The following is a 13,396-nucleotide window of genomic DNA, read 5'->3' as shown; positions in this document are numbered from 1 at the left end:
TTGAGACAGGGTTTCTCTGTGTATCCCTGGCTGTCCTGGAACTCACTCTGTAGACCAGGCTGGCCTCGAACTCAGAAATCCGCCTGCCTCTGCCTCCCAGGTGCTGGGATTAAAGGCGTGCGCCACCACGCCCGGCTGTGCCCTACTTCTTGCTGAACACCTGTAAGACAATTTCTCTTGGTATCAAAAAATAATGTTTGTGAGCTACCAACCAGCTCATTTTTACTTTCAGAAAGGTGCAGTGCATTCTTCATACAGGGAACTCTGGTGTCAGAATGTAGAAGAGGATATTCATTTTACAGCTTGCAAATTGTTTTCCTTTCTCTGTCTCCCACTTCATCTCATTTACATTTGTTTCCTTCTGTGCCACGTCATTTTCCTTAGTAACCTTCATTAAATCTTTTCTGAAAGATGAGACTAGAAGTGGAGGAAGGAGAACCACAAAGATGGTGTTGAAACATGTCTAAGCACATTCATTACATTGAAGGCTGATTAAATAATAGAAACATAAAAAGAAAAAACTGAAGAGTAACAGGATATCGGTCATGCTGATCATGCGATGCCCAGCTAGTCTGATTTGCAAAGAAATCTCATCATCCTCAGGGCCCTGTGCTTGCTAGCTTGATCAGAACTCAGAGATAACCTTTCCGTTATCTTTGATTAAGAAATCATACCACTGGTGAAATTTTGGGGGGTATAAATAAATTGTATGTTAATGTACTGGGCCATCTCTACTTAATGTTTCCTTTTGGGGCATGGCTGTATATTATGTGTGATTTTAGGGCCTCCTTTTGCGGGTGGAGTTTTATGCTATATATGCTATATACGGTTTATTGGTTGGTTTATTTTTGTTTGTTTTGTATTTTTCTGCTGTTTGATTTTTGAAACAGGGTCTGGCTCTGTTACTTCTGTTGCCCTGGAACTCCTGGGCCCAAGCAATCCTCCTGCCTCATCCCCGAGTGTCTGGCACTGTAGGCACATGCTTTTGCCAGCTGGATTTCTTCTTGTTTCCTCTTTTTACTTAGAGGATAGTTTAAAATTCTTTCACAACATATTGTAAACTTAGGTCTGTGCTAATTAAGGAAGAATATGGTGTCCTCAGTTAGTATGAACATTCTTAAATCAACAACCCTACACTCTTCCCTGTCTCCCTAGCTAAGTTTCACAACCTGACAGTTTGTATAGAAGCTGTTAAAACTTTCAGTGTTTAGATTGTTGGTCCTTTCAGCAGTGACTACATAGTCAATGTAACTTTATTTTATGGCAGGCTTAAATTTGAACCTGAAGGTAATGTTATGCTTCTCTCTAGAGATATAACTGCTACAAGCATCACTGGAGTGATACAAAGAAACCTGTGGTTTTAGAAGTAACTCCTGGAGGCTTTGACCAAATAAATCCTGTAACCAACAGAGTGCTGTGTTCCTATGACTACAGGAATATTGAAGGCTTCGTAGATCTCTCTGATTATCAGGGAGGATTTTGTATACTCTATGGAGGATTTAGTAGATTGGTAAGTAGTTTTTGTAAAAAGACATTTTTCAAAGGAATATAAGTGGAGTCTGGGAAGATAGCTCAGCCAGTGAAGTACCTGAGGACCTGAGATAGATCTCCAGAGAACAGTTTAAAAATAGTAGCTGGGTGTGGTGGTACATCTGTCCCAGCACCTGCAGACAGACAGGCTGGAGCTCAAGAAGCGGATTATGCTTGAAGAGCAGCACGTGAGGTTGTCCTCTGGCCTCCACATGAACTTGGATACACATAACTGTATAACAGTTTGAAGAAAGTACTGTTTTCACTTGACTGTATGGGTATCTTCTGGCAGGTTGTGGTGTCACAGATACCTAACGTTAGTCCCTTTGCTGTCTCTAAAATGAAGAGAATACTATGCACATTATGTGGAATACATATGTGCACATGTACCTGCCTGATGACTTGGTGAGGTAATTTATATAAGATGCTTCACACTGAACACTACTGAGTATCATTCCATAAATAGGGCTGTGGTTTCTACAAGCATCGTGTCATATCTGAAAGTTTCTAAGCTTTCTTTGAAAAATGTAATTTAGAAATCTTAGTTCTAAGGACTGTCCTCTGTTGTGCTATTTATGCTATGAAATGTGAGTGTGCATTGGCACTTCAGGTCTGGAGCTGGCAGCAGGGTTTTGTTTTGTAATTTTGAGTTAATAGGAAAAGGGGAGGCACCAGACACTGTAAGATGCTGAAATCCCGTTTATTACACAGTAATGTGGATAGGATCATCTTTGTAGAGTCTTCCTTCCCTTGATAAAATTTAAGCTGGCAACCTCACATGTAAGCACTAGTGTCTATAATTGGAAAGGCCTACCTACACATTTTCTTGACAGTCTTAGTTCCTGTAGCCATCTTAGTGTCCAGGAAACATGTTCTTAATATTTAGTGTTCTGAGGATGCCATACCCCAGGTAGCAGAGCAGAGGTAGTACAGATCACCTAGATGCATAAGATGGTAGATGGTAGCCAAAGGAGAGCAAACACAGCGATGGGCATGCAGACAATCTCATTTATAACATGCAGTTTGCTCTCAGCCCTTTCTGCCTTAGGCTTTCTGTGTTGATGAATACAATCCTGGTTTCCCTCATCTGGAACACACTGGGTGGATATTTTCTTACACCTGAGTGTAGACACAAACATGAAAGCCTAAAGAATAAAGCTTGCTTTCCCCCATTTTAAAGTAACTTAGGTCTCCTGTCCAAATGCTGCCTCCTCCCTGGACTGCAGACCTTTGCTGTGATTGACCTCTTGATGGGAAGTGTGCCTAATTCAGTCATGTGACCGCCTGTCACGGTTACCCAGCCAGGCTGTATGGTGGAGCAATACCTGCTAGGACATTCCTTTTATTGCCAGCACGTTTTATTGCTTAATGATGGGAAGAAGAGTTCATTAAATTATCTCCTAAGTACAGTTAGCTCAGTATCCATGGTTTCTCTATCCATGCACCAACCAACTAGGGATCAGAATATTAAGTAAAAGTTTGTACCTGCACTAAACATTGGTAGAACTTTTCAGTGGCCATTCCCTAAACAATACAGCATACTAATGTAGTGTAACACTTGTACTTAGTATTGTAAGGATTCAGAGGTGGCTTAAAGTTTACAGAAAACATGTAGATTCCATGTAAGCACTGGACCACTTCAGGGACTTGAACATCTGCAGATATAGAGGTCCTGGACTCAGACCTTCTCATATACTGAGGGGTAGCACTGAATTGTTCTATAGTTTTGTAAAGCTACTGACCAAAATGAGACATTCACTCCAAATATAATACCATAACAGATTTAGTTAGCCAATCTTTAATTCCTTTGTGTCTATGGTAACTGCTCAGTTGGTAGGATCTGACCAGGGTTTCTCAACAAAAAGAGCTGTATAACTTTCTTTTCTGGCCAAAATAAAAATCTTAGTTGGTCATTTCCACCCTGGCCCTTGCAATGTATCTAATGCAATTCTGGTCTCCAGGTACCCAGTGCAGATCTTTTTCCTTAGCTGTGTAGCACAGCATTGACTATTGGTTTGTAGCAACAGTGCCTAATGATTATACATATTCAAATATTCTTTAACATAATTTTGCAAGAAAACCGATGTCTAAAATAGTTCAACGCAGAGCTGCCTTGATTGAAATGAAATGCTACCCCACAATGCCCAACTACCTTCATAGGCTTGGTTCTTCTTTGGAAGGTGGCATGCTGTTTGGTACAAGTGGTAATTGATAACCAGACTCTGAGAAGTTATGGGATAATGCCTGCTGGCTGAGTTGGCTTATGGCTTCCTATCGCAAACTATTGTGTTTTTTAAATTTAGTATTTGCCTTTTAACTACAATATACTGTGTTTCCCCAGTATATTTTGTTGCCTTTATTCTTAAAAATTGTTATATTAGTCTTTTTCATATGTGTTAAGTAAATATGGTCATGTTTTAGTTGTTTGATTCCTGACGTAGACATTTAAAAATCTGTGCAGCATTTATTTGCATCGGAGCAAAGAGAAGAGATCATTAAAAGTGCAATAGAACACGCTGGCAACTACATAGGTATCTCCCTGCGGATCAGGAAAGAACCACTGGAATTTGAGCAATATTTGAATCTTCGTTTTGGAAAATACAGCACTGATGAATCTATCACATCTTTGGCAGAGTTTGTAGTCCAAAAAATATCTCCTAGACATTCGGTAAGAGATGTGTGTTGAGTATAAAAAATCGTTCTGATGTTTTGACAGCTTTCTTTAATAACTTTTAAACACATTTCCACTTTACTGTTTGAAGGAACCTGTAAAAAGAGTTCTGGCGGTCACAGAAACATGCTTAGTGGAACGAGATCCAGCAACCTACAACATTGCAACATTGAAGCCTCTGGGAGAAGTGAGTAAGCCTGCTTGGCTTAAGTAGCCAGCTTCCTATGGGTAAACTTGAGTTTCTATTTTAATATTCCCTGGTTTCTAAGGAATGATAAACAGGCTGGCATGGGAGCTCACACTGGTGAGCTTAGCACTTGAGGGGCTGATGCCGGGGATCAGGAGTTCTAAGCCAGCTTCTGCTATATATCAAGTCCAAGGTTAGCCTGGTCTATATGAGACCCTGTTTGAAAAATCAGCTACAACAGCAAAAGTGAATGAGAAACAGGCATGATCTGTGTTTAATTATTAACCTTTTATTTATTAGTTTTAAGACGATGGTGACTATAAACATTGCCTTCCTAATATATAAAGAATGGAACATTTATTTCCATAGTTGCATATAAAACTCAAATGAAACTTTTAAACAGTTCTTAAATTCTGATATTATAAGCAGGTTACATTTTGTGAATAATGACTTTACAAGAAAAAATGATACTTGGTTTTTACAATGAAATACTATAAGGCTAAACATTTAGAGGTTTGGGTAAACTTTTTAATTGGATTTTGTTTTTCTTAGGTATTTGCATTGGTTTGTGACTCAGAAAACCCACAACTTTTTACCATTGAGTTTATAAAAGGGCAAGTTCGGAAATACTCCTCAACAGAAAGGTAGGGTTAGGTTGTGTGTGTGTGTGTGTGTGTGTGTATGTGTGTGTGTTTCTTTTTATTTTATAATTTTGATATCATAGGATGTGCAGAGCAAATACATTGGTCCATGAAGGATAAAATCAAAGATAATCTGGAGCTTTGAAAGTATTTAATTTGGGAGAAGACATTGCTGCATATTTTAAATGACCCCAGTTAACCTGGTCTATGTTCATATGCATATCCAGAAACAGAGGTAATCCAGATGAGGCTTGTCTCATCGGTGATTCTGGTATTGGCAAGGTGACCATCTTAACAGAAACACAGTCATGGTAACATTTCAGAATTGCCAAAAACCTAGGAAGATCGCATATATCATGAATTTGAGTGGGTACCCATGTCATGTTTCCACACGGTGTGTGGCTCTGCAGCAATGCAGACCCCGGGCACTAATACATTCAGCATCGTGGGTGAACCATGAAAGCAGATAATGAGTAAGACGTGATACTACATCATGCTCTATGGTTCTGCTCTTTGGACGTTTTAAAACAAAAATCAAAAGTCGATGTGTTACATCTGCGATTGGGTCTTTCCAAATAGGTCCAGAGGCACTTTTTGTGGTGGTCAGAATATGTATAAACTGGATTATGATGATTGTCCAACTGTTCTAATTTATACAAAATTATGAAAGATTTTCCTGGAGTATGTTTTGTGATTTCCAAGGAAAGCTATTAAAGATAGATAACCTGTAGACAAGCTAAAGCAAGAAGCACAGAAGCCTTAGTTTACCTGCCTCCCAGCAAGTCTTACAGCAGCAGTAGGCAAAGGGCTGCTCTGAGCCTGGAACTTAACCCCACTGAACCCTGAACCCCAGGACATGCCTAGCACATTACCTGCAGAAAGGCCTGTGCTACACTCTGGATCCAGTCTCTTCAAATATCAAACCTAAAACTTTGTGCTTCTGACTTTGCTTAGAGATTCCTTGTTAGCAAGCTTGCTGGATGGAGTAAGAGCCTCTGGTAACAGAGATGTTTGTGTTAAGATGGCACCGACCCACAAAGGCCAGCGATGGGGGTTACTCAGCATGCCTATAGACGAGGAAGTCGAGAGCCTTCACCTCAGATTCCTAGCTGCACCTCCTAGTAAGTACTTGCTTTAATGTAATTGTATTTCCACACACCTAACAAGACAGTAATTTAAAAACTGGGAATACAAAGCTTTAAATCTCCCACTTGAACCTTCTCATCTCTTTGCAGATGGCAACTTTGCAGATGCTGTATTCAGGTTCAATGCTAACATTTCCTACAGTGGAGTTCTGCATGCAGTAACACAGGATGTAAGATAAGTTGTGCTGTCCTCTGTGCATTGTCATAGCTTTTGCTATGGAACCGTACCTCAAGTAATTACTCTGTTTACCCTAGGGTCTCTTCTCAGAAAACAAGGAAAAGCTAATCAATAACGCGATAACAGCACTGTTGTCTCAAGAGGGGGATGTCGTTGCCTCCAATGCAGAACTTGAGAGCCAGTTCCAAGCTGTGAGGAGGCTTGTAGCCTCCAAAGCTGGTTTCCTGGCCTTCACTCAGCTTCCAAAGTAAGTTAGCCTTGGTAGAGGGCTTGCTGCCCCATGTCCAGGGCTCTGGGTTTAATCTCCATGACTTTAAAAAAAGTGCATGTTGCTTTTAGAACCTAACTTTATGTAAAGATTTTGAACAACTTAAAAATAGAAAATGCTGAATTAATTTCTTTCTTTTATGTGGGATGAATCTCTTATATATGATGGTTTAGTAGTTTTTATCCTTGAGCAGTAAAAAGGAAGTTAGATGGGGCTGATGTGGGATATTGGCCCCGTAATCACTGGTAATACACTGACTTCTGTGTTAATGGATTCAATTAATTATTTGTGCTTTCATTAACACTAAAAAGGTTTCCTGGTGGGGGCTGGTGAGATGGCTCAGTGGTTAAGAGCACTGACTGCTCTTACAAAGGTTCAGAGATCAAATCCCAACAACTACATGGTGGCTCACAACCATCTGTAACGAGATCTGACACCTTCTTCTGGTGTGTCTGAAGACAACTACAGTATACTTACATATAATAAATAAATAAATCTTTAAAAAAAAAAAAAAAAAAAAAGGTTTCCTGGTAAAGCAGATAGAGTTAGGAAAGTGCATTCCAGAGATGGGATTTTGACATGTAACTGACACCATGCCACTGTGGAAACATAAGATGAGCTGTAATTTTAATAATAAGTATGACATTCTGACATTGGTGTTTGTTGTGAAAGGTTCCGGGAGCGCCTAGGAATGAAGGTAGTGAAAGCACTCAAGAGAAGCAACAACGGAGTCATCCACGCGGCTGTGGACATGCTCTGTGCCCTCATGTGTGTGAGTACTCTTCTTAGGTTGACTGCAGGCCTTCCTTCCCAGGACCCCATAGTTGTGCATTTCCTAACTTGTTCTCATGGCCATTTGTTTCTTCAGTTAACACATCCTGTGTACTAACTGGTGTTTTGTGTGCAGTTCCTTCCATCCAGACTGTTGGCAGGCTAGTGAGGTAGTCTCACGTATGAGTGTGAAGGGGAGCCCATGGCACCCTTGAGGCTCTGCACTTGGCCTTTGGAAGCAGTGAGGAGGAGTCTCCGTGGGTCTGCATTTCAAACCTTGAGCAGGGATCGTTCAGTTCTGCATAGACTTTGCCTAGCATGGAAGATGGCATGCCTAAAAGCATGCATGATAAACACACACAACAGGCAGTGATTGTAGGTGTGTGTTGGATGGCAAAGGTGTGTAATTGGGACTCGAAGCTAGAGGCATATGCAGAAATGGTCATGTAAAAGCTTCCATCAGAACAAAGACTGGGGAGCTGGAGAGATGGCTCAGTGGTTAAGAGCACCCTCTGCTCTTCCAGAGGTCCTGAGTTCAATTCCCAGCAACCACATGGTGGCTCACAACCATCTGTAATGAGATCTGATGCCCTTTTCTGGTGTGTCTAAAGACAGTTACAGTGTATTCATATACATAAAATAAATAAATCTTTAAGAAAAAAAAAAAGAACAAAGACTGGGTTTGTCCTTTTTATGACATCAACTGAAAGATTTTTTGACATGGGAACAGTCACATGACTAGATTTGACTTTTAGAAGACCTACTCTGGTGGAACATGGAGGGGAGAGAAAAGGTGGAGCTGGTAGACCCATTTGTCATGCAGAGAAAGAGATGGTGTGCTGGGGTACTGACTGGCTGAGGAAGTGGCACATGAAAGCTGAGTGGCACAGGTGTAGCTCAGTAACACAGTGTGGAGGGAGTGACAGCTGTTCAGCACTTCCAAGTTCCTCATTTATCTCAGGGTTTCATGTACTATCTGGGATTGTTCTGTATGTAAAGTTTTATAGGCCGTCTTAGTGATGGAGGACAAACACACATAATCACATGTGTAACACCTTGTGTTTATTCCCCAAAATTAATTAAAGTTTATTATCTCAACTATTCCAAATAATTCTGTTAAAGATTTAAACTAGAGCATAAGTTTTGTGAAACAACTGAGATTCCACATTGACTCTGTACAGGACTGGTTCGGTTAGTTCCAACAGGTGGGTTTTACAGGAGCATGTTGAGTCTCAGGTAACACCTGCTTCCCTTGCCTAAGCCTCCCGTCAGCTTAGGATCTGAGCTCGGCTCTCACCATCGTGCGAGCATCCACCGTCAAAGGACAGTCACCTTGAGGGGAAAAAGGATATTTGCTGCTTTGCCAATTTTATCACTTGCTTTTAAACTCTAAGTTTCACCATTTCAAATTTAAATTATAAAGGTCTTGGGATGAGGAATTGTTTTCCTTTTGGTGAGAAGGCCTGTGAGTTTGAGAAAGAGCGGTGCTTGTGCAGTAGCTATCTGGAGAGATCATGTTCAGTTACTTGTTGGGGAAACTGTCAACTCTGATGAGACACGAGGACCTGTCAGCCATGTCTGTGCTCGTCACAAGGTTTCCTTCCACTGTGGATTCAAAGGCTATGGTTTCTAATCACTTCCATGTGGAGCGAATGTCTCTCTAAATGCCTTCTGTGTGACACCAACACAGGACACGGCTTACGAATTTCACTCTTTAATCCACAGCCTATGCATGATGACTATGACCTAAGACAAGAGCAGCTAAACAAAGCTTCTCTTCTCTCTTCAAAGAAGTTTCTGGAAAACTTATTGGAGAAATTTAATTCCCATGTGGTAAGTTGTAATTAATGTTTTCTTCATGGGAGATGTCATACAGAGATTTCCTAGAAGTGTGGTATAAACTTGTTTTTGTCTCAGTGCCTGACCCTCAAATGGTTACAGTTCATCTTTGTTACTAGTAACAAAATACTCTTGAACTTTATTAACTAATATAGTAATTGGAGATTGCTAATAATATTAGCTAAGAAAAAGGATACCAGAAATGCCTTCAGACTTTTATAAGGATATTGCCGGTGTTTGTTTGTTTGTTTATATGTTTGTTTTTCCCAAAACAGGGTTTCTCTGTGTAGCCCTGGCTGTCCTAGAACTCACTCTGTAGACCAGGCTAGCCTTGAACTCAGAAATCCGCCTACCTCTGCCTCCTAAGTACGCCACCACTGCCCGGCCAATATTTCAGATTTTTCTCTTTTAAAAAAAGTATTGTGAAATAAATTGTTCTAAGAATCAGTCTCACCATAACTCAGGCGTTGAACTTCTTAGAAGATAGAAATTTTGTAAACACAATCAAATTGCCACAGTTTTACAGATATTGTTAGATTGCTTTTCTTTTTTCCCATTTTTATTAAATGTGTGTGGGTGTTTTGCCTGCCTGTTTTTCTGAGCCACATGGGTGCAGTGTCAGTGGAGGCCAGAAAGAGGTCAGGAGATCCCCTGCAACTGGAATAATGCAGTTTTGAGCTTACCCATCATGTGGGTGCTGGGGATCAAACCCAGGATGCCTGGAAGCACAGCAAATATTGTTAACTGCTGAGCCGGCTCTGCAGTCCTGTGATTGATTCCTTGACCCCTCCCCTCCCCTCCCCACGTTCCCTCCCTCCTCCCCTCCCTCCCTCCTTCTTTCTCTCTCCTTTCTTTCTGTCTCTTAATTTCGTTCTGTCTGTATCTGTCTTCTTCCCTCCCTACCTCCCTCCCACTCAGTTACACATTAACTTTAGTTAGAATGCACATTTGAAAATTTTGGGTTATTTTCTTGAGTTTTAATTATGTTAAATAATTAATCTTAAATTTTAATTATGTTCTTTAGAAAATAAACAGTGGGTTACTATATTAACTAGTAAATAAGTACTCAAGCACCATGAACATTTGAATCTCTGTTGAAAAATTCAAGTCATTGTTTCTGCCTGACACCCAGAATGAAGAAAGGAGCGTGCCATTGCTATGTTGGGGGCTGAAACTCCCTGTGTCTGGTTTTCAACAGTGTGCTGCTTTCTTTCAGGATCATGGGACTGGTGCCCTAGTAATTAGTTCACTCTTGGACTTCCTTACCTTTGCCCTCTGTGCTCCGTATAGTGAGACAACCGAAGGGCAGCAGTTTGATATGCTCCTAGAGATGGTAGCCTCCAATGGAAGAACCCTTTTTAAACTCTTTCAGGTGAGCTTGCATGTCCCTTGTCTAATGGCTACACTGTCTGAAAGACTCCATTAAGAATTGTTGCTTCCCTATCCTTCAGGATCAGTAATTCTGGGCTTTGCCTGTGCTCCAGGCAAGCACAGTGCTACTGAGCTCCACCCACAGCTGGATCTGTCTACTAAATTGTATGAGCACATGTGTATGTATATACGTGCATGCTTCCATTGTGGCAGCGGAACCTTGAACATGACCACGTCAGATTTTTAACCCACAGGTTTCTTGGTGTTTTATGCACAACTCTGATGCTATTGGCAATTGTTGTGTTTACTTTGCTAGCTTAGATGTAGTAAAATGCTTGCTTTTTGCCTTGGTAGGCTTAAAGCTCATTTTCTTTACAAATATTCACATAATCAAGGTGAATTTTTGCCAGATTGTTCATAAGCACTGGAAAACATTGTTATTTTATATGGTACTGCAGTGCTTATTGTATTCATATATCTGTATACATATTTTAAATAAATATTTATGATTTTGGTGCTATTAATTACAGTATGTAATGTTATTCATGTTAGTGTTGCCTATTTGCTAAGCTGTTATAAACTTGACAGGCTTAAAACTAGATTCTGAGAAGGATCTTTTCCTGATTCGGTTCTCCTAGTTAGTTGTTTTCCTTAACTTTGTGGCTTATCATCTTGCACAGTATTTGTTCCTTAGGTGGAACACCTAAACGTGTCAGTAAAATTCTCTTTTTTATTCACTGATCTTTCCCCCTTCATTTTTAAAGCATCCTTCCATGGCGATTGTGAAGGGAGCTGGATTGGTTATGAAGGCAATAATAGAGGTGAGAGAATCTTAAAGTTCCTGGGATGTTGATTGAGTCTTTTCATTGAAGTTGACAGCACTGCCATTCAGTCTCTGAGGGGAAACTCGTTATTCTCTGGCTCAGAATAGTTTTAGATTTTTATTCAGAATTTGAGGGCAGAGGTCACACTGAGAGCGAACGTACACTGTCATCTCCAGATACTGCACTCACACCTTGTTTATTTGTTGTGACATAAAGTCAGCTTTTTATCCCTCTCGATTTCCTTGGTGTTGGGGGTTGGGTGCACTGAGCTCGAGGTACTGAAACTATGCAGGGATCTGCTATGGAAGAGTTACTGGGAGAACGACCACAGAAGTCCCTCTGCTGAAGTTGCTGCCCTGAGGTGCTGCCTCTGCAGGGTCAGTGCTTTAGCCTTCTGTTCTTTAGAAGATAAAACCCTGGGCTGAAGAGACGCCCAGGGCTTGAGAACACTGATTCTTCTCACAGAGGAGAGTGGTTCAAGTCCCAACACAGAAATGGTGGCTCAAAGCAGTGTTCAGTTCAGTTCCTAGGGATCTGTTGCCCTCTGCCATACATATGTGTGCTGTGCAGATATATATGCAAGCAAAACACTCATACACATAAAATTAAATCTTTAAAAATTTTTTGAAAGAAAAAATCATAGTTACTAAATAGTAGCTGCATTCTGTGATGTTTATAGGTACATCAATCTAAATGGTTTTTGAATGCCTGTATTTTTATGTCATACTAGAAATTTGGATAAAATGTAAGAGGTTCTTTTCTTCAAAAACCATGCCTGTAGTGATATACATAAACATCTTGATAAAACAGAGAATTAGTTTGCCCTTAAGTATTTATAGGAAAACTAAAGACAGACAGAAAGGTGCAGATGTCAAACTGGGTAGAGGGTGGGAGTTTGCTTGGTCTCTGTTGTGCGTGTTTAGTGTACATCATTGCAGATGTCTAGTTCTCCCTCTCCAGCTGACAGGTGCTTGCACAGTTTTAGGTTCCTCTGTGGCTTCTGCAGAGCTTATGGCATCCAGTCACAGTTAGGACCCTGAAGTGTTCTCTCAACCGTTCTCCCAGCATTCTGCCACTGCAGTATTAAAGCCCATCATCCTTTAGAAGCAAGGTGCTGACTTTGGTTGTTACATACAGATCACACTTAAATTTATAGCCAGTGATTGTAGCTCGTGTCTCTAAAAGATAACATTTGTATGTAGCCTTGGCAAGTACCTCAAACAGTACATAAACCTTAAAGAAAAAGTTGTGTTTTCTGAGGGGAAAATAGCACAAGAACTGGAATAAAGAGTTACCCTGCACCACACTCTCCTTTATCCACATAATTGACCTAAAAATGATTGTATCGTTAATAGCAAAAGCAAGCCTACCTTGTATGTGTCTTTGATAAGACTTAGTATTCTCCATAAGCCACCTTTCCCTTTACTAGCTGGTAACTAGTGCTACTCTAGAAATCATCCTATATTATTCCACAAAGTATAATTCATAAGGTTAACTTAGCTGGAAACTAAGCCTCATTCTGAAGACATAAATATCTTTAAAATTAGTTGCAGGCCCCGGTGTTTCTTTTGTAAAGTAACTAGAAGTTACTTTTCTTTTCTCCTTCCCTTTCCCTTCCCCTTCCCCTTATGTAAAGCTGAAATATTGGTGTTATAAAGTTAAAAGAGGGGGCTGACTATATAAACAAACTCAAAGACAAAAACTACATGATCATCTTGTTAGATGCTGAGAAAGCATTTGACAAAATGCAACACCCCTTCACGATAAAAGTCTTGGAAAGATCAGGAATTCAAGGCCGCTACCTAAACATAATAAAAGCAATCTATAGCAAACCAGTAGCCAACATCAAAGTANATGGAGAGAAACTCGAAGCATCCCACTAAAATCAGGGACTAGACAAGGCTGCCCACTTTCTCCCTACCTATTCAATATAGTACTTGAAGTCCTAGCCAGAGCAATTCTACAACAAAA

General features: G+C 40.4%; 1 protein-coding gene across 4 annotated transcripts in view; it reads left to right on the top strand.

Annotated features, from left to right (window-relative positions):
- Positions 1 to 13,396, top strand: part of Dnajc13 (DnaJ heat shock protein family (Hsp40) member C13) — a 109,021-nt gene that overhangs the window by 27,884 nt on the left and 67,741 nt on the right. For all 4 annotated transcript variants that reach the window (XR_003844659.1, XM_021207616.1, XM_021207615.1 and 1 more), the window contains 11 exons: positions 1,310 to 1,510; positions 3,992 to 4,198; positions 4,293 to 4,388; positions 4,941 to 5,032; positions 5,984 to 6,150; positions 6,265 to 6,344; positions 6,430 to 6,599; positions 7,293 to 7,392; positions 9,117 to 9,224; positions 10,447 to 10,602; positions 11,366 to 11,422. Coding sequence is in view for 3 of the 4 variants with exons in the window: in XM_021207616.1 (XP_021063275.1) it covers positions 1,310 to 1,510; positions 3,992 to 4,198; positions 4,293 to 4,388; positions 4,941 to 5,032; positions 5,984 to 6,150; positions 6,265 to 6,344; positions 6,430 to 6,599; positions 7,293 to 7,392; positions 9,117 to 9,224; positions 10,447 to 10,602; positions 11,366 to 11,422 (1,434 nt within the window). In the remaining variant the exon portion in view is untranslated. The remainder of the gene's footprint in view (positions 1 to 1,309; positions 1,511 to 3,991; positions 4,199 to 4,292; positions 4,389 to 4,940; positions 5,033 to 5,983; positions 6,151 to 6,264; positions 6,345 to 6,429; positions 6,600 to 7,292; positions 7,393 to 9,116; positions 9,225 to 10,446; positions 10,603 to 11,365; positions 11,423 to 13,396) is intronic.

The sequence above is a fragment of the Mus pahari genome, chromosome 10, assembly GCF_900095145.1.
Source record: "Mus pahari chromosome 10, PAHARI_EIJ_v1.1, whole genome shotgun sequence".
Lineage (NCBI taxonomy): Eukaryota > Metazoa > Chordata > Mammalia > Rodentia > Muridae > Mus > Mus pahari.
Note: the sequence above shows the minus strand (reverse complement) of the source record. Positions and strands in the feature narration are given on the sequence as shown.